Source organism: Haplochromis burtoni, unplaced genomic scaffold (assembly GCF_018398535.1).
Source record: "Haplochromis burtoni strain Fernald_Lab_line unplaced genomic scaffold, NCSU_Asbu1 Contig_20, whole genome shotgun sequence".
NCBI classification, from domain to species: domain Eukaryota; kingdom Metazoa; phylum Chordata; class Actinopteri; order Cichliformes; family Cichlidae; genus Haplochromis; species Haplochromis burtoni.
Window position 1 is genome coordinate 450259 of NW_024582381.1, and position 22773 is coordinate 473031.

The 22773-nt window shown below is 39.9% G+C and overlaps 1 protein-coding gene across 6 annotated transcripts in view; it reads right to left on the reverse strand.

Annotated features, from left to right (window-relative positions):
- The window catches only part of LOC102308442 (nck-associated protein 5), a 96781-nt gene that overhangs the window by 10561 nt on the left and 63447 nt on the right, over window positions 1-22773 (reverse strand). For 2 of the 6 annotated variants that reach the window (XM_005939814.3, XM_005939813.3), the window contains exons 8-12: window positions 18939-19118; window positions 15979-18824; window positions 14339-14453; window positions 12436-12511; window positions 2491-2877 (exon numbers count right to left, since the gene is read on the reverse strand). In XM_005939814.3, the coding sequence (XP_005939876.1) occupies window positions 2491-2877; window positions 12436-12511; window positions 14339-14453; window positions 15979-18824; window positions 18939-19118 (3604 nt within the window). Of the gene's footprint in view, window positions 1-2490; window positions 2878-11308; window positions 12294-12435; window positions 12512-14338; window positions 14454-15978; window positions 18825-18938; window positions 19119-22773 lie in introns of those variants that run through there. The other 4 variants (XM_042218558.1, XM_005939815.3, XM_005939816.3 and 1 more) reach the window with 3 other exon arrangements.

Sequence of the window (22773 nt, forward strand, 5' to 3'; positions counted from 1 at the left end):
AAAAGTAAAAGGGGATTGGGGGGAAACAAGGAAAATAAAAAAGGAACAAATGAGTTGTGAACTATAGTGTGATGTGGTATTTATGGTATCCCTTTGGTGTCTGCTTATGTAGGTCTTTGGCTATGCAAAAATGCCAACAGCGTGTGGGGTTAGGTAAAGTGCTGACTGGTTGAAAAACTGGCTAAACCAGTAAGGGAATGGTAGAGTTCACCATGGAAAGAAAAGGGAAAAAAAGTGCTTTTAATTTCAGCTGAAAATCTTAATAACCCTGCCAAAGATAGCACTTCAAAATGATGAATGAGCTGTAATTAATATTAGCTTATATAAGTAACTTGTTAATTTATAAAGTCAGCCATCAAAAGTTCTCATTTAAGCTCTCGTTTGATTAAAAGTTACCGCCTCAAAATGCCAGTAAAATAAACCTGCTTCTTTCTGCCTCGGTGTGAAATCAAGTACTTGATTTCACAACATGAGTGTTTTTCCTTTTTCTACATGCCGTGTCATTAGCATACTGAGCAGGCCATGTGTGCAATATGCTCTCAGTACCATGATAAAGGCTCCACTTGTTGTAACGACACCGTGATCGCTTCCAGCAATCTTTTATATAAAGGTAAATATTGAACTTTAAATCTTCAATTTCCCTTGAATAACGCAGAGAACGTGTGGATAAATGTGAGTGGATCTTCAGGAAATTTCCTTATGTGCTAAGTGCTCAATAGATACATGACTAATGAATTCCCTTCAGCAAGATTTCCTCTGGATATGTCTTTTTGTAAAGGAAATGAGCAGTAAATGTCAAGAATAAAGCCTGTTCTTTAAGAGGCTTTAAAAAGCAAGATCATCTTTTTAAATCACAGTGCCTACTTAGACCAATTTGCCACAACATTAAAGCCACTGACAGGTGAAGTGAATAACACTGATACGAAGAAGTGTTCTACTGGAAAGTCTTAGGTCCTGGGATTCACCTGGATTATATTGTACCACCCATTAAAATGAATTTTTTTTAAATTTTGGACAATTGAATAAGTACCTAATTTTTACCAAATTATTTTGTTGTTATTCTGCCTTAATTTCATAGCATTTGGTTTTATTTACTAATGTCTTAGAGATCTTTGATCTGGTGCAGGAACCTTAAAAAAACAAGGGGCACTCCCTGGTGACAGGAATCGATTTAAGGATGATAATTTGCCAAATGACAACAAAAATACTGCTGAGGAACAAGTTGAGGATACCCACAAATAGTCCAAGGTCCTCACCTGTCCTCTAAACTTCCTATATCCCAATCCGCTTGAGTGCTAACACGATGGAAATGCATCCCTTTTAGATCCATGTCCTCACAGATAAGAAGTCTCAACCACTAACCATAAGATATCAAGACAGTAGATTTGTGTCCAAAAAGTCTTGACCATCAGGACACAGAAAAACAAACAAACCACAACTGAGACATATCAGAAACTTTTAAATAAAAAAAAGAAAGCCATTGTATTTGTTGCCAAGACACAGGGTTAACCCTCTGAGGTCTGAGTCGTCATTGGTGAAGACTCAAACCCTAACCCTAAACGTATTCTATCATAATATGTCATTTTTATCATTTAAAAAAATGTCAGGAGTAAAAAAAAATAACTGTAACATCCATCAAACTTTTTTCATGTCTTTCAAAAAAATTTAGTTATAGTTATAAAGTAGTTATAAAACAGAGACTTATGATTACGCTGCATCCACAGAGTGAAAGAGATCAACATGGTGATCAGACCGAAGAAAGTTGATGATGTTTGGTGATGTTAAAAAAATCTGGTGACACGAAGTGGGCGGGACCTAAGGTAAAGTTTTCACACCTTCTAGTTGAGAAACTGAATGGCTACCAATGATATCTCAGGATACTGCTTACATATGACCTGGTAGTAAATACGATAAATTGTTACCTAGGCAACTGTGGCCTTGAATATCTGATCGTGACCAACTGACAGTTTCCAAGCGATGAGACATGAGTGAATCACTTCCAACATAGACACATCTAAAGGGGTTTGCGTCATAACTAATGATGACGTATACCTTAGAGGAGTTAACCTCTTTACATTCACTGTGTCACCAGTGACCTGTCTGGGGTGATGGTTGGGTTTTATTTTAGCCACATGCTAAACAGAGAAATTACTAGACAATATTTTACAAGTCTCATAAATTTTGGAATTTGCAGTTTTCCAGATAAAAGATTTTCCATTTGGATTTGGGCACTTCCAAACAGGTGGAATTTCCACAGAAAAAGCCAAATATTAGCCAAAACCCATTCTAAATGGATTGCTGGTGATCTGGTGGATGTTACATCAAGTATAAGATAAGTGTTTGTTACATAGATCAAACTCGGAACATTATACCAGCAACGCTACAAGTAAGAAAGATTAAGTAAGAGAGCATAAAAGTTTCCATCATTACTATAAGCTTTATTCCTGCAGTCCAAAGTTCAAAGCTGTACCTTTGGTCATTTTACCGTACCTTGTGGTGCTCTGGGTAGCCTGCTCTGGGCTTCACACACACTGGCAGAGGTCATAATGGGCTCAGACGGGGTTTGGATGGGCTGGAGGAAGGCCACAGTGGGGAAAGGCACTGACTGGATATGGGTCATGGAGGAATCGGACAGAGAGTTTGGCACCCCTGCATGGCTGCCGTCCTTATAGCTGGAGGGAATTCTCCACCGGGGTAACGGGGAAGGAGATGCGTCCTCGCTGGAGGAGCCAAGGACACTGGGAGGACTGAGGGATTGCTCTGGGGTTGATGAGGATTTGGGGAGGAGGTGCAGGATGGAGGAGAAGAAGGAACAGGATTCAGGAAGGGGGATGGTCCCGATTCCACTGTCCAACGTTCGCATCTTGCAGCCGGAGCCTGCGGCACAAGGAGAACAGCTGAAGTGGTTGAGGGTGGAGGGAATAAAAGGGAGAACATCAGGAATGAGACAGAGGGGTGACCATGGTTGAAGTGGCATTAAAGTAACCTTTAAAATAAATATGTATGGTACATGAATATAGATACTAACAGGCCTATTGTTAATCATTTATCTGGTACTCTAGCTGACTTTGTGTCTCCAGGAGCTGTTACAGTGAGGGCAGCTTTATCAATCAATAATAATGGATCTTCTCTGCAGTATCATAACTGATTCTCTCGTGCCTCCTTGTTATTCCTACCACATATCTTGACTGTTTGCCTGTTTTAAGCAGCTCAATCCTTGTGTTCTGGTCATTTGCAACACATGGTTAGTCTTTTCCTTCCTCTCTTTCATGGTCTAACTTTCAAAAGCCTTAAAAGCCAAGTCGAAAAGCAGTCCAATCTAATTATATAAGTGTGAGGCAGGGTAATGGTTTCTTTGCTCTCCAGCAGAAAATGACTCAGCCAAATCAGGTCCACTTGAACCACTGATTTCATTTTACAGATATTGTTTGATGGCTCTGACTGTTAGCATGCACTGGTCACATGGTGAATATGAAACGCACACAATGGCATGTGACATGAAATACAAATGCACGCTGCTGGGGATATTTAATTAACAAAATATTTGAAATCTTAAACAAAAATGGTTCTGTTGTATGCATTATTTAAACGGGTGTAAGGTTAATTCTTAAATGTATTAAGCACTTTTTGTTGAAAATATAAAGTAACTTGAAAAATGAGGCCTTTTCCACAAATATTCAAAGGATGTAATGCTTTGGTAAGCAGCATTAGCTAATATTAGCTTATAAATGTAGTACACTAATCAGTAAAATCATCAAAGCACCAACTTCCAGCACAGCAAAGACAAACTCAGAATATAAATTAAAAAATAAATACTGGTGTTGCTTCAAGTAGAAATTTGCTAGTAACAGTAGTAAGAAAGTACGCTAAGTTTAGCTAGATAGCTACTAAATCAAGCTATCAAGGAATCTGTTTGGATTAGCTGATAAGCAAAGGGTGGGCAATTATTTTACCCAAGTAGCCACATGAGAAACTGGGACTGTTGTGAAGGGCCACACCAATAAGCTGAACTCAGTTAAACTCAGTAATAATGCTATCTCTTTATAAGCTTATTCACAACAGTGAACAACAGTACCAGTTTCTCATGTGGCCCCTTGAGACAAGGAAATACCCACGTTTGAGATAAGATAAAATTAGCTACCTGGCCAAATAAGGATTTGACCATCTGGGAAAAGTACAGTATCATGAACATGATATTAGATCATGTTTACCATTAAATGTAATGCTAAGTTGTCTTTCCTCTTAATGAGAAAGGCAGTTAATATTAGTTAACACTAGTATTTCTGCTAACACAGATGAATTGCTAGCTATGTCACACAGCAAACTGTTGTCTTAAAGTGGTCAGCTAAGTCATCCAAACTACTGACTATCAATTTCATACTATTTTATCACCTAACATTATAAACTCAGCAATACCAATTACTTATGTTAGATGCTATGGCTAGATGGCTAACCACATCTTGCTTGCTAACGTTACTGCTCACAGAATCTGAGTGGAAACGTTAAGTGGATGACTTGGCAAATAACTTCATCAGCTAACCTAATCCATGATACTTACTTGCATGTAAGGTCAGTGTTGTTTTTAATCCATCAGTAAATTATGTAATAGAATGAAGTAAAGATTTATAACATTTATGTTATACAGTAATAGCCAAAATGATAGCAATTTTCCAGGAGACTGTAACTTAGCTACACAACTTAACTCACAAGTAATTTTTTAAAAACTCACTATACAAATATTCAGGTATTTACTGGTCTCTCAGTTGTTATACAAGGTTCATACAACATTCAGTGCATTAACAACAAAATGCATAACTCATTTAAGACTAATATATGCAGAAATTGCACTGGATTTTTTAGCTTTTGCATCACTGTTCAGCCACATTTGCATCAGAGAACCATTTTTGTAAATCATAGGAAACCAAAAACAACATGAATCACTCCAGTCACCCATCTAGCATGCACATCATTGAAATAAGAAAATATTTCTTCAAGCTGTTGTCATGCAGACTCATGTTTTAATATGTAGCCTGAAGCATGAAGCCTGTAGGCAATCACACTGTGGAGCTGAGGCAACAGCTGTGCCCCCTTTATTAATTAAGATGTGCACGCATGAGACTTTTGAGTGCTCCTCTGGGTTTCTTCAAGCCTGTTTTTCTTCATTTTTTTCTAATTCTGATTTTAAGCTGTTGTGCCCCGATTAATTGAGAACTTAAAATGATCACATTAAAAGTCATGCTATGTTTGAAAATAGACAAATGTGGAAAGGGGAATGGTAAAACCATTATCAATAATGCTGAAAAACATTAAGTTACATTTTAACTAGAAGCTCTGGAATCACCTCAGTACCGGTAGATTGCAATTCTTTAAAGTTACAGCCTCAGCTGGAAAACATTAACATCGATTACAGTCATCCACTGCAGCTTCCTCATATTAAATAATAGCTTTAAGTAGCTATGTTTAAATCAGCCAACTTGTACTCATGCAGCAACAAACAAGAACAAATAATTGAACTGTGGAGAAGTAGGACAGAAATGTTATTGATTAGTCTGGTCTTAGGTTGGAAGTCTTCTTTAGAAAGGCAGGATCACAGAGGCTGAGAATTGATTGCTTACAACAAGCCTCAGCTGTATTGAGAACAATCAATAGCTGCTTAATGTCACAAGATAACAGTGCAGTACTTAGTATTTAAAAATTATATAGCATACACATAAAAATAATATGACATGGTTTCTGTTTAAGCAGAAAAGTTTCACTTAAAGTGTCCCTACTGTGCTTTTTCCAGCTCTGTATTTTCATTTTTTGACTCTACTGCAGTAGCTTTGCATGATTTACAGTTCAAAATAATCCTTTACTCACTATAGAAGTTCCCGACTTCATACTTCAAAGCCAACCATTTTAGCTCCTCCCCTTTTAAGCAAACTGATTGGCTGTCACTTGACAAATTATTTTAGTAGTTGGTTTGGACTAATGTGGGTCCTGATTACAATATTAGGGATATCTTCTTATTCTCTGTGACATCATACAGAGCCAAGAACAGAAAAAAAACTGCCAGAATTGGAGCATTTAATGGAGTCTAAAATATTAGTTTCTAGCTCACAGGGATTATTTGCACAAAAACTGACCTCATTATTTGAAACGCTGGCCATGTTTAATATGAATAGTTTATATATGACATAAAATATTGAAAAAGCACAATAGGTCATCTTTAAGGGTATGTGTTCGATAAGTTTAAGGCAGTGGTGTCAAACAACAATCAAATTGTCAAAATCTCTTCATAGGTTTTACAGCCTTTCCTACTGATGAAGACCACCCAACAGCCATTCATACTGCATTAAAATAATTAAGCAGTAGATAAACAACTAAATGACAGAAAAGTCTTTATTTACTATTGTTTATAGAAACTGTTTGTTTTTGTTTTTTATGTTTTTTTACCATAGGATCAAAATAAAAACAAAAATGTTATTTTATTTGTTTTAGTTTTACTGTGAATTAACAAAAACTTCTATTTTTAAATAGATTGCAGATTGCTTTCACTTCATTGTCTTTATCAGCAGCATTTCGTTATCACATTGAAAAACTGAGACTGTTCAATACTGTTGAAATTGCAGTTCTTTTTCTTATGTTTATTGAGATTGAATGCATAGTTAAATTTCTCCATACTGACAGAAGGGGCATTTTCTCTGGTTCTCTGGTTTGACTTAAGGTCAATGTGGGCTTTATGTGGCCCATGATGTAATATGAGTTTGACATCCCTGATTTAAGGTATTGATGTTCACATCTTAATAGGTCAAAAGGCTGGGCAGCAATTTACACCTCTCAGTAAAGGGCATCTTGTTAGTGAAAATCAACTTGAAAACAAAAATAAAATCTGACAAGCTTGACTTGAATGTAAAAGAGAAACTCATCACAGAAAAATAATTCAAACACAGACCAGAAAGGGGAAATCCAGTCGTCTTGCTCCTTTTAGAGTTGCTACAGCGGATCATCTGCCTCCATCTCATCCTGTCCCAGCATGTTCTTTTATCACACCAACAGTCTGCATGTCCTGCTTCACTACATCCATGAATCTTCTCTACAGGCTTCCCCTTTTCCTCCTGCCTGGTAGCTTCATATGTAGCATCCTTTTTCCAGTACATCCGCTATTCCTTCTCTGCAAACCATCTCAGGCTTGCCTCTCTAACTTCGTGTCCAAACCATCTTAGCCTGAGTCGTCCCTCTGATGTACTCATGTGTAATCTTGTCCTTTGGATGGTACTTAAAGACCAATGCAGCTGGTTAACCTCTTAAGCCCCAACGCCCCCTGATACGGGGGCAAAGGGCAGGAGATCAGTTAGGCTTGGGGTTTAAGAGGTTAAAGGAGTTTGTACCCTAACCTGCTGCACATTCTTTCCAGCTTGAGCTCTCTGCCTAGCCAATCAACACCTTCCATAGCATCCAGCCTTACATACAAAGCCTTTTCCTTTGCCATCACTCACTTCTGTATGCTCAGCCTCCCAATACTCTGAAATCACAAATATAAAGACTACTTTTAATAGAAAAACCTTTTTTTTTTCTAAACTTTTCTCTAATTGTTGAGTGGGAATGGAAGTGGCCTCAAACATGAGCTCACTTCCACGTTCGTTATAACAACGTAGCCAAACATCCCATGACATCATTTGTATCCGACACAAATGTTGTGGATGCCAAGGTGATGTTATACCTGCCTCTCGGTGTGTGACTTTTCGGCAACGCTATTTTCCTCGTTGCCGAGTGTCAAAAAGGGCGATTTTGATTTTCGTGAAGGAGAAAGTCTTATGACTCATCAGGTGACGCCACTGGTTAGCCAATTTGTGGCATGCAGTCTGTTGACATCACATTTTTGGATTTGCTTGGATCTTTGTGCCAGGTACGACCTAATCGAAAACCTAATGGACTTAATGGAGTTGTGCCGAGCTGACCCAAGTCAGTACTAAAAGGGCTAATAGAGAGTCAAACAGGGCATGAAACAGGGTCTCTTGGCTGATAAACCTGCACCTTTTTACATGACCAGCCTTGCATCTTTGGTTTATAAAATGAGATTATTATTGGTGCTATTGTTTTCAGGCAATAATGATTACCTGCAGAACGAGCAGCACACTCGTTATGATATAGTTTAGTAAGTTATATAGGGAGATATTATGTAAGGAGCAGATACGGCACTCCATGAATGCTGCAAATCTATGGCAAAGATGATGGATGCCCCGCTCCTGCCGCAGAGATCCTGACAACAACCAAACGAATCATATCATAGTGGATCGAACAATTCAAAGTTTCGCCGCAAGCTGTCCAGATATTAGCTGTGCATATGACTATCCATATCGGGTCAGTGGCACGTTTCACTAGTTTGGTTATATGAGCACTTTGGTTGGTGATAAACACATGGACTATATAAAAGAAGGACGTAGCCACCATGATGTTGCCTGTTATGAATACTTGAGCTTGGTGATTTGAAGGTGGATGTGACTATGAAGCTGCACGCTTCGCGAGTGCACCCTGACAAATAAATACCAGTCCATTTCCATCATGCGAACAACTTTAAAACTTTTAAGACATGTAATTTTACAGGCGTGTGACGCCCCAGCTGCAGCAGCCTGTCCTGCATTATGCATTCCCTTGTTTGTCCCTTTGTTTTGCCTTGCAGGCTCCTGGTAATCAGTGCAGCTGGGAGCACCTGGCTGGTCTCTGTAGCACATTTATGAGCTGGCTGTCACAATATTTCCTCTCCATTCACCGTGCACCTTTTATTTGAGGTTTTATACAAAACTCCACCCTACAGTTAACATTCAAGCACTCCTGACGACTTACACACCTAATAAAATTGTAGTTTTTGCCTCTTTTTAGTTAACAAATTTGCATTAAACTGTGTCTCTGCCATTACTTTTCATGGCTCATGAGTTGGACCATGACAAGGGGGTAATAAAAACATGTTTTTATCTCAGCTGGATTTTAAAATAAGACTTCAGTTTGATGAGGACTGGCTAAGATAAACTCTAGTGGCTTCAATGCACAGCCAGAAAGTTTCTCAGTAAAGTATGAGACTGAAAATGAGAATTTAATTGTGGTATTTTTGTTTTGTGCCTCTTCGCTTTAATGCATCAAGTTGAAAGCTGCTCTGTCGAGTCTGCATCAGGCCCAGCATTTTGGAGTCTGGGTGGTATAATTCAGCTCACAGCTGAAGGCAAACTTAATTCACTCAGTAGTAGTTTGGCTGATCGTGCTTAGCTGGTGCACCGCTGAAATTTTAATGAGGTGATTAACCCCCGAGGGCAAGCGTTCGTCCGTATCAAACATGCTTGATATTTGCAGCGCCTCGCCGATGGTGTCACTCTGGCCAATGAAATTTCAGTACGGTCTGTCACCGGTCCTCCACTGGAGTGATGTGGAAAGTTTAATAAGCCGCTATTTCTAATTTAGTGAGTGACCACAAAGCAGAAAGAGCCAAATAAAGTTTTACTCCTCGTCTGTTATCTCTTTCCCACTCGCCTGCTTTTAAATAAATTGCCACCTTTAGTTTCACCTCGTTAGTAAGCATCAGGCTTAAATGCTTTTTAAACTTGCTTTGTGAGAGATTTCATCTACACCGAATTATTACTGAGCAGCAATCCAAGCCTAGCACAGAACATGAGTGTTTTTGGTGTCTTCTTGATTCTCTGGTATTAAATCACACAGGTTAAAAAAAAAACCACTCCAGCCTAATGTGTCTGTGCATTTGTTTTCAAAAGGGTAATTAGAACAGATCCAGTGGGACAGTCAGTCCAGAACTTTAAGGACCAAATTGGTCAAAATGCAGAATTTTTAAATTTTTAACCAGCAGATAACAGGAAAAAGGGACGAGAGAGATTAGTTTGATTTGCCCATATGAATCCATGTTTGCAGCTGTGGCCTTGCTTCATAAAAAAATAACAGATTATAAAAATGTAATTGCAGTTCAAGAAGCAAACTAAACGTCTACGCCTACACCGAAACATCCAGATCTGTTGGGATCTTCTGTATGTGGAATTTGCATGTTTTTCTTGTGCCTACATGAGTTTCCTTCAGATACTACCAGTTCCTCCCACTGTCTAAAGGCATGCATGTTAGGTGAACTGGAAAATGGATGTACTGCAGATCTTTCTTGTTTTCTCACATGCCAGTTACCAGAGTTTGCCTGAGTATGCTCCTAAAGGTATAGACTGACCAAGTCACCAGGATCCATCTGTACACTGTATACAGATGCATGAAATCCACTGCCGTCCCATCCAGCAGCTGCTGAGATATTCCAGTTTGAATCAAAGACTGAAACATCCACTACAGGGAGCGTTCTCCCACACGTGTGCCCAAATTTGAACATTATTAAACTAAGATTGAAATTTCAGTCCCATGCAGCCCTCTGCATGAGAAAATTACATCTGTACCCCATCTTATTATGGCAAGCATACCAACTTTCAGCTATCAGTTGGAGGGAGATTGTTGGACTAAATGGTGGGGCGAGCGTGTGTGTGTGTGTGTGTTGGAACATTAAACAGTGCAGAGGTGTATTTCAGAGGGGGGAAAAAGTCCCACGGGACAATAATAACCTTAATAATTAGTTTTCAGCTCAAACTTGCCGTCTATGCTACTCACAAATGAACAATGTAAAAAAAAAAAAATCCTAAAAAAACAGTAATATTCCAGCAGCTGGGGCACCAAAATAATACCAGAAAATACCAGAAAATAACTTTCCCATGAAAATACGGTTATTTTCAGTAATGAAAATACACTTTGTTGCCCTAATTTTACATGGGATTTTGCCTTTTTCAAGTGTTTTTAAACATTAAATTAGGAACAATTTAATGTGATTAAACAATGAAATTACTTATAAACTGAATGAATGCGGCAATATGAATAATAATACTTAAATGTATAGAAACATACAGCTAACAGTTGGTTTAAATAATAATGGATTGCATTCATATAGCGCTTTATGAGAACCTCAAAGTGCTTTACAATTCCACTTTATAATTCCCCTCTGGCCATCACCACTAGGTGGTAGGTGAAGTGTCTTGCCCAAGGACACAACGACCGAGAGTGTGCGAGCCGGGGCTCTAAGCGGCAACCTTCTGATTACAAGGCGAACTGCCAACTCTTGAGCCACGATTGCCCTACTAAATATGCATATGTACAGACAGATACATTTAAAAAACAAAGAAATTATGTTTTATTACATTTACAGTGATTTTACGTTAATTTACATTTGAAATGTGAAATCACAGTCTCTTTATGTAAATTGAATGATATTCTAGAAGAACAGTACAAAACTGTAAAATACACAGTAAAATACTTTTATATTACAATTTTTTTTACAGTGTGTGTTTTTACTTCATATGTAATCAAACTGTATTTAACTCACTCACTGACTCAAATGAACAGGCTTCTTACTCCCATGTTCTTTTACTTCCTAACAAATTCTATATGATCTTAATGGTGTGTATTATTATGCTAATGTTGCATTATTTTGGCAATATTTTATCCAGTCATCCCAATAAAGACCACTGAATTCAGTTCAATTTAAATACTTACAGAGATACACTAAGCAGACATGCATGTGCACAATACCTGTAAAGCTGTAAAGTCTCATTAATAATCTCTAACAGGCAGGTGTTAAATTAAAGGATAGATATGGACATAGGTGGGGAAAATCTCCAATCTTTGTGGTGTTGAGATGTAAAAACAAAAACTAAATGTGAAGACTAAAATAAAAGGTTCAAGCTAATCTTTTTTTCATAAAGAGCTGGTTTTGAAGCTTCTCCTTTTATCTGGAGACTTTTTGGGCAGTGTGAGAATGAAAGCAAAAGTGTGTGTCAGCCATGCGTTCTGGTCGTCATATGGCTTCACACCTCTGCAGGGCAGTGAGCTGTCTTTGGTTGCAGCAGCAGTTTGGTCCACAGAATCAAAACAGCTGAAGCAGATTCATCATGGATCCACCACTCACAGTAAAACTGGCCATGAGTAAGCTCGAGTGAATACGTTTATCCTGATTTGATGAGCCTGGGCATGCAGATTTTTAGTGCATGAGTCTGTGAAGATGAGTGGTCAAGCCTACCGTTAAAGAGAATAGTCTGCATGGTGTAAAGCCACGGTGGAATGATTTGCTCCGATTTAAAAAAAAAACATGAACAGAGATATGGTGGCGGCAAAAGCACAAACTGACAAAATTTAGCATTTTGCATGTTTGCTTGACTGCTCATGGCATATTTATCATGTTCATGACTTACACATGTGTGTCAAATTTGGTCTTCACTTCTGTCTGCAAACTGTAAAACGGTAAGCACAGATGAAACCTTAATGCTATCATTGTTTGAAAGACACATTAACATTGCTACATTGGTACCGAGTCAGAGGCTTCTAAAACTATTTAAGGAGACTGTGACAGAACAGAGGAGAGAAAAGTCTGACCTATTACTGCATCCTGGTTCGGGCTCTTCACCGTGGATCCATTTTCACTGTCAGATCTTCTGTTCATCATCTGCATCTTTGTATTTTTGAAGAAAAATAAAAACAAAGATATTAAAACTTTATACATTTGTACATTAAGCAATTTTTCATTGCATGTTTCTTTTAGAAAACACTGCATACATTTCCACTGAAATCACTGAGCTCACACCATGTTAGACGAACCAACTCAATGAGTGAAACTAAAGACATGTAATCTTCTCCTTCTAATAGAACATGGTCTCTGACTCTGGATGGCATTACTTTGGTCTGCAGCAGCATGATGAGTAACCTTGGTGTCATTTTTGATCAGGATGCATCCTTCAGCTTGTGCATTTAACAAATAGGTTGCTTTCTTTTATCTGCATAGTGCTGTGAAAATCAGAAGCGTCCTGTCTCAGAGTGAAGCTGAAAAGCTAATCCATGCATCTGCTACTTATAGCCTGGACTCGTTATCTGAAAGCTCCCTAAAAACAGTCAGTTGATCCAAAATAAAAGTAAGAAACTTAATTCAAGCTCAGCATGTGGCTAAAACAAGCCCTTACACAGGGCACTTGTGACAAGAAAGTACAGTACACATGTTTTACCTGCCTCTTATTTCTTAAAAAATATTTTTCTTGTAATTTTTTTAATTGGTCTTCAGCAATAATTCTTCAGGCTTTCCAAAGAAGAGCTTTAAATGTCGTTCAAGAAGCCTGGAGAACTATTCCTGAAGACTACTTAATGAAATGACAAAAAAATCTGCCTGAGAGAGTTCAGACTGTGATGAAGAATAACGGTGACCAAATATTGATTTATTTATTTTTTATTAGTATAAGTTTCAGTTTCTAAAGTGTTTCCCTGTCGGTTTCTCCTTCATGTTTCTTCTTTATGTGTTTAGGTTTCATTTTTTGATGGACCCTCCTGCATTTGGGTCCTTCCCAGAAAGTTTGGAGGAATGGTTTGTGGATTTGAACTGAAGTCTAGCTCATTTATTAAAACAGCTGAGAATCAAGTACTGAACAAAATCTGGCTTTTGGTCAGCGCATACTGATGTCGTATTTTAACTGACTGGGCACTCCTATAGCATTATTTTTTTATTCTGCAGGGCTGACCTATAGATTTGCTCAGATGCCTAGAGACTGCAGCCAAATGTGCTCTGCTGTCATTGTCACTGCAGTCGCACTAAAAAAGAAAGAAAATGGTTGGAAAACCTTACTGCACATGTTGTAAAAGGGTGTATTTTCAAAATCCTACTCAAACAGCTATTGTTAGTAAAATAAAAATTTAGAAGTGTTTGGGTTAAGATCTTGTATTGTATTTAACCAAAGCTATTACAGTCTCCAAGTCCTCACAGAAAATGACTTGCTCCTTAATCAGACTAATGCTACCACTATACCTCCACCCTCCTCGTGCTGACTTTTTTTGGTTTTTACACTTTTTTATAAAGCAAAGAAGGATTCCAACAAAATGATGTTGAACAACATCTTCTCACCCCATGACATAAAACCTGAAGTTTTGTCTCTGGGTTCTCATCAACACTGGTTGCTCAAAGCAAATGTTCCTGTATAGAAAAACCCACAATCAGGAGGGAGCTGTGTGCCTTTGTGTCACATTGTGACCTGAAGGGATCCTGACCCAGCATCAGTATGTGAGTGTGCTTCCAGAGGCAGGAAGCGTTTTGGTGGCTGTGAATCTTTTCTGTTTTCTGTTTAGTGCCTCAGCGGCAACCGAAGCAACAGCTGAATGTTGTATCAGTATTTCAGAATTCACCTCTCATCCATTTCTTCATTTTTTCCCGGACATTAAAGGTACAGTTCTTGCTGCTGTGATGCATCTCATGCTAATAAAATCACTGCCTGCTTGGATTAGTTAAGGATTAATTTACCTTCGGGTCCCCGATGATGTCAGCATGTCCTTGTATCTCACTCAGGGACATACCCGGGCAGGGCATTGAGATGCATGCCCGCACTGCATCGTGAGACTCTCTTCTCCCCACAGAGCTGAAAGAAAACAGTCTGTCAACACGCCACCACACACTGAAATCTTGTGATATTGACTCTCGATGCCTGGGGTGAGTCGGCTGATAAATGACCCCGCTATCTATTGAAACCTGGCTGTGAGCCTCTGTATGAACAGGTCTCAGGGCTAAGGAGGCTCATAAATGTGTCTGACCATTTGATAAAAAATGACCCGTGTCATCTGAATCAGGAAAGCTATGAATCAATTGTATATATGAAACTGTGAGAGGCAGTGAAGATCTCAAAAGTACAGTAATTAGTTTATTAAGCAGAGAAGAGTCAAAACGGGGTCTCTGCACCAATTTAAAGATCAAAATGAATGCTTTTGTGTATATGGTTGAATTTAAGTGAAAAAATGTGACAATGATTTTTCGTATACTTCTTTTAATACTAATGTACTACTATACGAAATAAAGCAAAATACACCTATTTTGATTCACTTTGTATATTATTCAGCATCCTTATTGATGTAAACCTCAAAAACAACAACAACAGACATATTTCTAATGTCCAGCTCAGGCAGTTTTAATGAAAATTGTGGCAGCTTGTTGTTTATGATTGGAAAGCAACTTCATTCGTTTCGATTTGGTGTCCTTAATTTGCAAAGCTTGAATTGATTAATATCTTTTCAGCAAGGTTGGTCATCAACTCCCTGCTGCACATGTGTGGCAGCTCATTGTTTTATTGAGTGTCAGATCTTTACTGTGGACAGCTGAAATGAAACATCTGTTATATACACACTGCAACTTAACAAAACACCAGCAAGGAAAACTACAGTGTTCTGTTTGCTGGTGTTTTTGCTTTTTTTAAGCTGGAGAGTGTTTGACCCCTCAGGGCCATCGTAGTGATAACAATTCATTCAGCATTCAGCTGGTGAGTCTGTACGGAGAGCTGCACACTCCTCCTTAATTTTGTGTGTGTGTTTTACTCCAGCACATGAGTTAAAATTGTATTTAGAATGTGCAGACATAGAGAGTCTGGTAATTTAGTAACATTAGAATTTCAGAATAATTGTACTCCAGTTATTAATAATAAAGTGTGAGGGCAACACAAATTAAGGGGGAAAAAGCAATACTGAGAGATATTTTTAAGAAGACTTTTTGTAGATAGATGCTAAAACATGATCTTAGCCATATCTTATTAAACTACTATAGGAACAAAAATATTTCAGCCTGAAAGAGAAAGGCGGGGCTTTTTCTTCATTATGACAAGATAAGCCATTCCTGTTATATTTCTTTGAAGTCTGCCTAAAGGGCAAAGTCTCTGTGGACTAGTCTGTGCAATCACAAACACCAAAGCAGGTATATGGCTGTCGACATGAAGCCTCACATTCTCTATCACTGATCACTGCTTGTTAACAAAAAATGCTTATCAACTGAGGTGGGAAAATGCATGTTACCTACAGCAGATTTATTGGAAATCTAAGATAATTTCCATTTTTATGATTTTGTGACATGTGGGAAACCTGGAAAACATGACTTTATCACTGATTTACCAGCTTTCTTACCAGTCTTTTCCATCACTTTTTCTTCTGTCTCTCTTCTTGTCAGACTTTGTCTGCTTTCCGCCCAGAAGCGATGAGATCTTTTGCTCCCTCTTGTCGTCTTTTCCTTTCGGTGGATCAACCTTTTTGCTGGGAGCAGGAAGCTTACTCTTACGAAAGCCGAACCAACTTGCTAAGCTTGATCCAGATTTTTGCTTCACCTCACTGGTTCGCTCTTGTTCCTGAGACTTGTGCAAGTTCTCCTCTATGCCGAGCATCACTTTCTCTTCAATTGTAGTTATGGTGCTTTGTCTCTCAGGCTCTTCAGAAACTGGCTCCCCGAAGGCGCTCGAAAACTGTTGCTCTATCTGAAGTCGCCTAGCCTGCTCACGCTGGAGTTTGAGACTTTGGAGTCTTTCACTGGAGGACCCCAGATGTAAAGGAACTGCTAGTCCCTCTTCAATCAAAAAGTTGTTTAAGAGGGATCGATTCATTGGACAGTGGTAGCTACTGGAGCAGCTCATACTTCCTGGGAGGACATCACCAAGAGAGTTCAAGGAGCTCCCTGAGTGTGTTTTGATCTGTGTGCGGACCTTTCCAGATCTGTTGAAGCTTGGTCTGTCCATATAGCGTGCACCAAAGCTCTGACTACGAGCTTTGGCCCCATTCATGCCCAGCACTGGTTTAAGAGGAGGTCTAGTAGAAACAGATACAGACCGTTTGAACAGCCAGCCTTCCTCGTCAAATCCCCAGTCTAGCATTACACCACTGTCTGACACAACAGGTTGGACAGAAGGCTCAGAATCTAGCGAGTTGCAACGGGTCTCAATCTTTCTGCGGGTGTTATCATGAGTGCTGGATTCATGTATTGTTTGGGGGTCACACGTGAAAGTCTGAAAGGTCTGGATGCTTTTTCCAGAAGGGTTCGTATCGTCCTTGTTTTGCCTTCCGAAAATGAGGAAGGTATTTGCTTCTTGTCCAGCGATTGCCTCATGAGATTTGGCATTTACAGGAAGAGTCCTTTTTACGGCTCTTGAAGAGGAAGTCTGTGGATGGTAGTATGCATTAGAATATGCTGGTGGTAAGACTTCCGAGAGTTTTGGCTCACTGACACTCTGTTGGGATCTTTGCAAGACGCTCTGATTTGGCAATACAGAGGGAACGCCATTTTCAATATAGCTGATGGTAGCTCTGTCTGTAGATAACCGGACAGATTCTGAAGCTGATTGTGATTCTTGAACTACAACAGGAGGTATCATAGATGAATGGGTGTGGTACATTTTACCTTCAGCACCCATTTGTGGGGCTGCATGTTGACCATCTAGTATTGCACTGGATTGTTGAGGTTGTACGACTGAAGAAACCTGATGCATATGCAACTTGGTTGGGCCAGTCATTGAACTTTGAGCCTGCCCTGGAGATGTTTGATCTTTGGGAAAGCTGTCACTACTAGGTCTGAGAAGAAGAGAAGTAGTTCGACCTGGGGGTCGCGGCGGGGATAGGGATCTGAGTTCTGAGTCACAGTCATGGTCCTGACGTCGTTGTTTTCGTGGAGAGCATGGTAAGTTGTCATAGATACCATCTTCTGAAGAGTCATTGCTTGACTGAAGTCTGGCTATTTGTGATTTTGTGGGACTCTTTAAGCCATCACTGACCCCTGTAGACTTAAATATCTTTGAATGTTTCACGGGAGAAACAAGAGGTGAGCACTTTTGCATCTTCTCAAGAGACTTGGAACTTGATGATGCTGAATTATCCTCATCTTTCTCAGTTTTAGATAATGTGCTCTTGGTTGAACCATGGGCTTTATTTAAATTTGTCCTTTTGCTAGGGGCACTGCTCCCTGTAGGGTTAGGGCTGGGCTGTCCTTTGGGCCTTTGACCCTTGATAAGCTTTTGATGTAGAGGAGAATGTGTGTGCTTTTGTTGCTCTGGTCCTCCATCTGCACTCTTGCTCCGCAAAATAAAAGCCTTTCTTGCTGAGTCACAGAGTTGAGGTTTTGGTTTCCTCTGAGGAGATTCTGAGGCGGATTGGTCCTGGTGGTCACCGCCGGCTTGACTTATTGGGTCTCTGCGATGAGGAACTTCCATTGAGGAGCTGCGCTGCCTGGCTTCATTCATGCAGCACAGAGCTCTTGGTACAGTATGTTGAACTGATGAGCCAACATCACCTGTTCCCACTTCCACTTGTTTGGAGGACGCTCTTCCCTGTTGTCCTTTGACATAATCAAGCCTGGATTTACGGTCAGTGGATCTTTCCTGGTTATTGTTTCTGTCACTCAACTTTACGCCTTTATGTTTTTCTAGTGAATCTATCTTCATTTCCTCCAGATGTGTAAGGCTATCAGTTGGGCTCACACCAGGTTTAACTGTGGGGCCCTCCAGAAATAAGAAGTTGTCTGTGACAGGTGAAGGAAACAGACCGGAGTTCCCTGAAAGTTTCACAGGATCTACTTCAAATTCCTGAGTGACCTCCAACTTGTCCAAGCTTAGAAGTTCTTTTGCTGGCAGGTCACTGGATTCGCTGTTTGGTACTTTAGGCAATTCGTCATCCGCATCATCAGAGTCTACAATGGAAATCCTTGTTTCTGCCTTGAAAGGTTTACTTGTAGGGGCTACTTGCTTGGCTGTAGTCCCTCGCTGGGCAAACTTGACACCAAGTGAGTATATACCCTCGTTTGAGGTCATACAGTCTTTGCAGTGTGGTACAGATGGAAGGGAGGAAGTCCCCTTGGAGTTGGACATTTGAAGACGTTTCAGGCCTTTCAAAATGTGACCTTCCTTCCATCCCAGGTCTGTGTGCTCCAGAGCAGCGGAGTGATTGCTGGATACTGAACCAGTACTCATCCTTTTGTCTCGGCTTGAGGCACACTATGTATTAAAAGAGATATTTGCAATTACTGAAATAGCATTCATAATTAGCTTTTGCAAATTACATTTTTTTCAAACAAAAAAGAAGATGGATGGAAGGTGAATGATACCAACCTGCTTTGAGTAGCCACGTCCCTCTGCCCAAGTGTGGGAGCCACTGGAATATTCACTGCAAGCGCTGGAGAGTGAAAGCTCACTGCCACTGCCGCTGCCACTGCTGCGTGGGCACGTTAGACTCAGCAGGCTGGGCCACCTTCCTGCAGGAATTCCTGCCTTTCCATTCCTTTGGACCTCCTGAAAAAGAAGATATCTTGCAGTTAATTTAAAGGTAGTATTTTTCTAGTGGGTGTGCTAGAATATTTTCTGATGTGTGCTGCTATTTTGTACTTTTCTTTACCTATCATTTCACCATTGTAAATAAGAATGTGCTCATAATGACTTAAAGTTCATTGAAATAAAGTTCACACTGGCACACTTCACCATTGTGTGGTGCAAACTGGTATTACACAAACGTGCAGCTTGGTCGTACTTTTTCAACACAAAGCATACTAGATGTATGGCTTTATATGTCCCTATGGCTTTATATGTCCCTATGGCATATACAGCCATAGGGATGGTTTCTTCAAATTCCGCTGATAGGTTGATTTTAAAGGTTTAAAGCACAGCGATTTACAATAAGCACCTTATAAACACAATAAAGAGACAACTGCTCCGGTGAAAAATTCATCGTACATGTGGGGTATGGCTGAGTGGTGAAAGCACAAATGGAGGGCCTTTACTGCACCTCATTTACAGGACAGATCAGTTTGGCCAAATCTGAAGAAAAAAAGTCAAACTAAGAAAAGTACTCCAATTGTTAAAAGTATACACACTGTCTTTGTTGGGCGTCTGGTAGTACAGGCACTGTTGCTTCCTCACCACCATTACCTGATACAAAAGACTCTCAACAAAAGCTGCAACGCCCACCAGTATAGACAGTAGTTACTCCCAATTCAGTTTTTCAAAAGAGACTTATAATAAGTCAACAACGGAAAACATATACTGTCATAATAAAATAATTGCAAACATCATAAAATTAACCCACAAATATCACCCAAATCCCCCCTTTTTTTCATACCACAGCTGGCACATTGCCCGGGGAACCTGAAAAAAGTCTAAAAGGGACCTGGAATGGTTTGCCAGTTCCTGGGTTCAGCACTGGGGTCGTCCCTCATGCACTATATGGACAAAACATTGAATCCTATATGAAGTATGAATCCTGTAGGGTTGTTGTTCCGGGGTTGACCTGTCAAACATCGTTGAGAAGAGCGAAAATTCCCACAGCCACACTCCAAAAACTTGTAGACAGCTTTTCTAAAAGAGTGGAGCTGTTATATCTCCAAAGGGGTATATAACGTGTACGTGGCTTCCTTCTTTTGTCCATACTCTTTAACATTCAGCTGCTTCTCCAGTGAGCCTCCTGTCCTGTCTTGCTTTATTGTGAGGTTCTAGCACTCTGACTGGAACTGGTTCATTTGGGCTCAGAGAGCTCAGAGAGCCCAAATGACAGACAAAGACATTGATTGTAAAATGCATCCAAGATCAGAGAGTTGGAGTCCAATCGTGGTATGGAAGACTAGCTGGTGAGGCAGCTGGTCAGTTATTCATATATTCAATTCATTTGCAGCTAAAATTTTTGCAGTGGGGCTCTTGATGTTAACCTCCTAACAACTATCAGTTCACCTGTGATCCATCTACAGTTATAGGTTTGGGTTGAGATGACAGTCATGGAACTTTTCCTGTTTAAAAGCTTACCTTTTGGATGTTTTAAAGGAAAACTGTAACGGGAATGACAGATCCAACCACATACTGCACTTTAACACCCTTTATTAATTCCAGGTTGTCGTATTTACAACTCACGGCTGTAGCTTTTCACCTGCGATCCACTATACTACAACAACAACAACACTCCTTAGGTCCCGGCATGTTTAATAGGGGAGGCATGATGAGCTAATTGACAAACCATGCCTCGCCACACTGTAATGTGGAAATGAAAGTGTAAGCATTCATTTGAAAGGTAAGATCTTCTAAAAACTGTCAGTGTGAATAAACTTAAACTCAACCCCGAACCCAACCCTCAGCAGGTCGCCAACTGCTGGGTGTTATAAGCTCATCCTCTGATTCACACTGGTGAACACAGTACGTGTTCATCCACCTAATTCGTGACATTATGTGTTTCTTGGACGGCCCTTCGCTCTCCATTTGTCTCCGTCACAGTCCTTAAAAGAATCAATATGCTGGATACACCGCTGTCTCTTTCCATCCAAAGGCTAATTGAAGAATGGGATGACATTTTCTACTCCTGCGGTCAGATGGCTCCTGTTTAAAAACGCTGAGTGTTTTCATCTTTCTCTAGTCTCACAGGTGCACCATGATCTCTGTGAGAGCTGCTGAATGAGACATTTTAAAACAATGCCTCTATTCTGACACAAAGGGAGGCTATTAACTGTGCCAAGAGCCTCTTGGTGTCTCTGCTGTTCATTTATATTTCAGCTGCATAAAGACTAATGACTGTTAGATGAAGATGATGCCCCTGTGAGGGCTAAAAAGCTAGAAAATGAACCAAAATCAACATTCACATTATTCCACTGACTCATATCACTCTTGATATGAGTCCTTTGGTGATATTTCTGAAAGCAAGTTTTGTGCCTGTGCCAGATGTGCCTGCGTGATGAATGTTTGTCGCAAGGACAAAAATGCAATTTTGTAGAAAGAAAATTTCACAGAGCATTTTCCCTAAAAAGTCTCCAGCTAATGCAAAATGCTTGTATTAAAGGTTAAGAGAGATAGACATGGTTTGAAGGAAAGTTTTGAAAGCTTTAATAGAAACTGAATATTTTATCACGCAATTTATTTTGGAGTAAAATCCCCAGTTCCTTGTAATAACGGGCAACTTTTGAATGATTGGTTTACTGATACTGTCACGGTCCTGGGTCTTCTGACTCAGCGTTTTTAGTTCTTTGTGATGTTTGTATTATCGTACTTGTGTGAGTTATTCTATGGTTTCTAGTTTCGATCCCTTGCCCTTCATGTTTCTCTGTGTCCCCTCTGTTCTGTGTAAGTCTGTGTCTGCATGTTTGAGTTCCCCTCTGTGTCTTTCGGTTCTTAGAGTCCTCTGCCTTATGGTTTATGTCTCTGTGTTTCTTAGTTGCTGTCTCCACTGTGTCAAGTTCGTGTCTCTGTGATCCTTCCTGTTTTACTTTGAAGGTCCGTGTCTTATGTGAATGTGTCTCTTAGTTGCTTGTCTCGTCAGTCCTGATTTCTCCCAGGTGTTCCCTCCTTCTGTGTCTCATTCCCCTCGTTACTCCCCAGTGTATTTAAACCCTGTGTTTCTCTGAGTCAGTGTCGTGTCGTCCCTCATGCTGTGTGGATCTCCCTGTGTCTCTCTGTGAGTTCTTAGTTTGTTGTTTCCCAGTTTAGTTTGTCCTACCAGCAAATAAAGCTGTGATTTTTGAGTTCATCCCCTGAGTCTGTGAGTCTTGCATTTTGGGTCCGACTCCTGCCTGCCGCACAGCGATTCATGACAGATTCAGAGTGTAGTGTTTTCCATATTTAAAGATACTGATGGATGTCCAGTCTGTCCTCTTTCCTGCGGAATCAGTTAATTACGTTTGTCAAACTGCTGCAGCTTTCTGCATCTGGTTTGTGTCTGATGTGTTTTTCACTTTTTTGATGTTATTTTTACTTGCTGTTAGATTCGGGTATGACAAGGTTAGGTTCAAGAAAACAAATTTTGCAAGAACTGGCCGGATTAAAGCCTCACTGAGATGCGTCCGCCACTTTGCAGAATTAAGCGTATTTTTGGCCTGCCTGGAAAGCTTCCCCCTTCATAATATTAATAATAATGTATACGTTATTGATCCCGTGGGGAAATTCCTGTCTGCATTTACAACATTCACTCACCTACTGA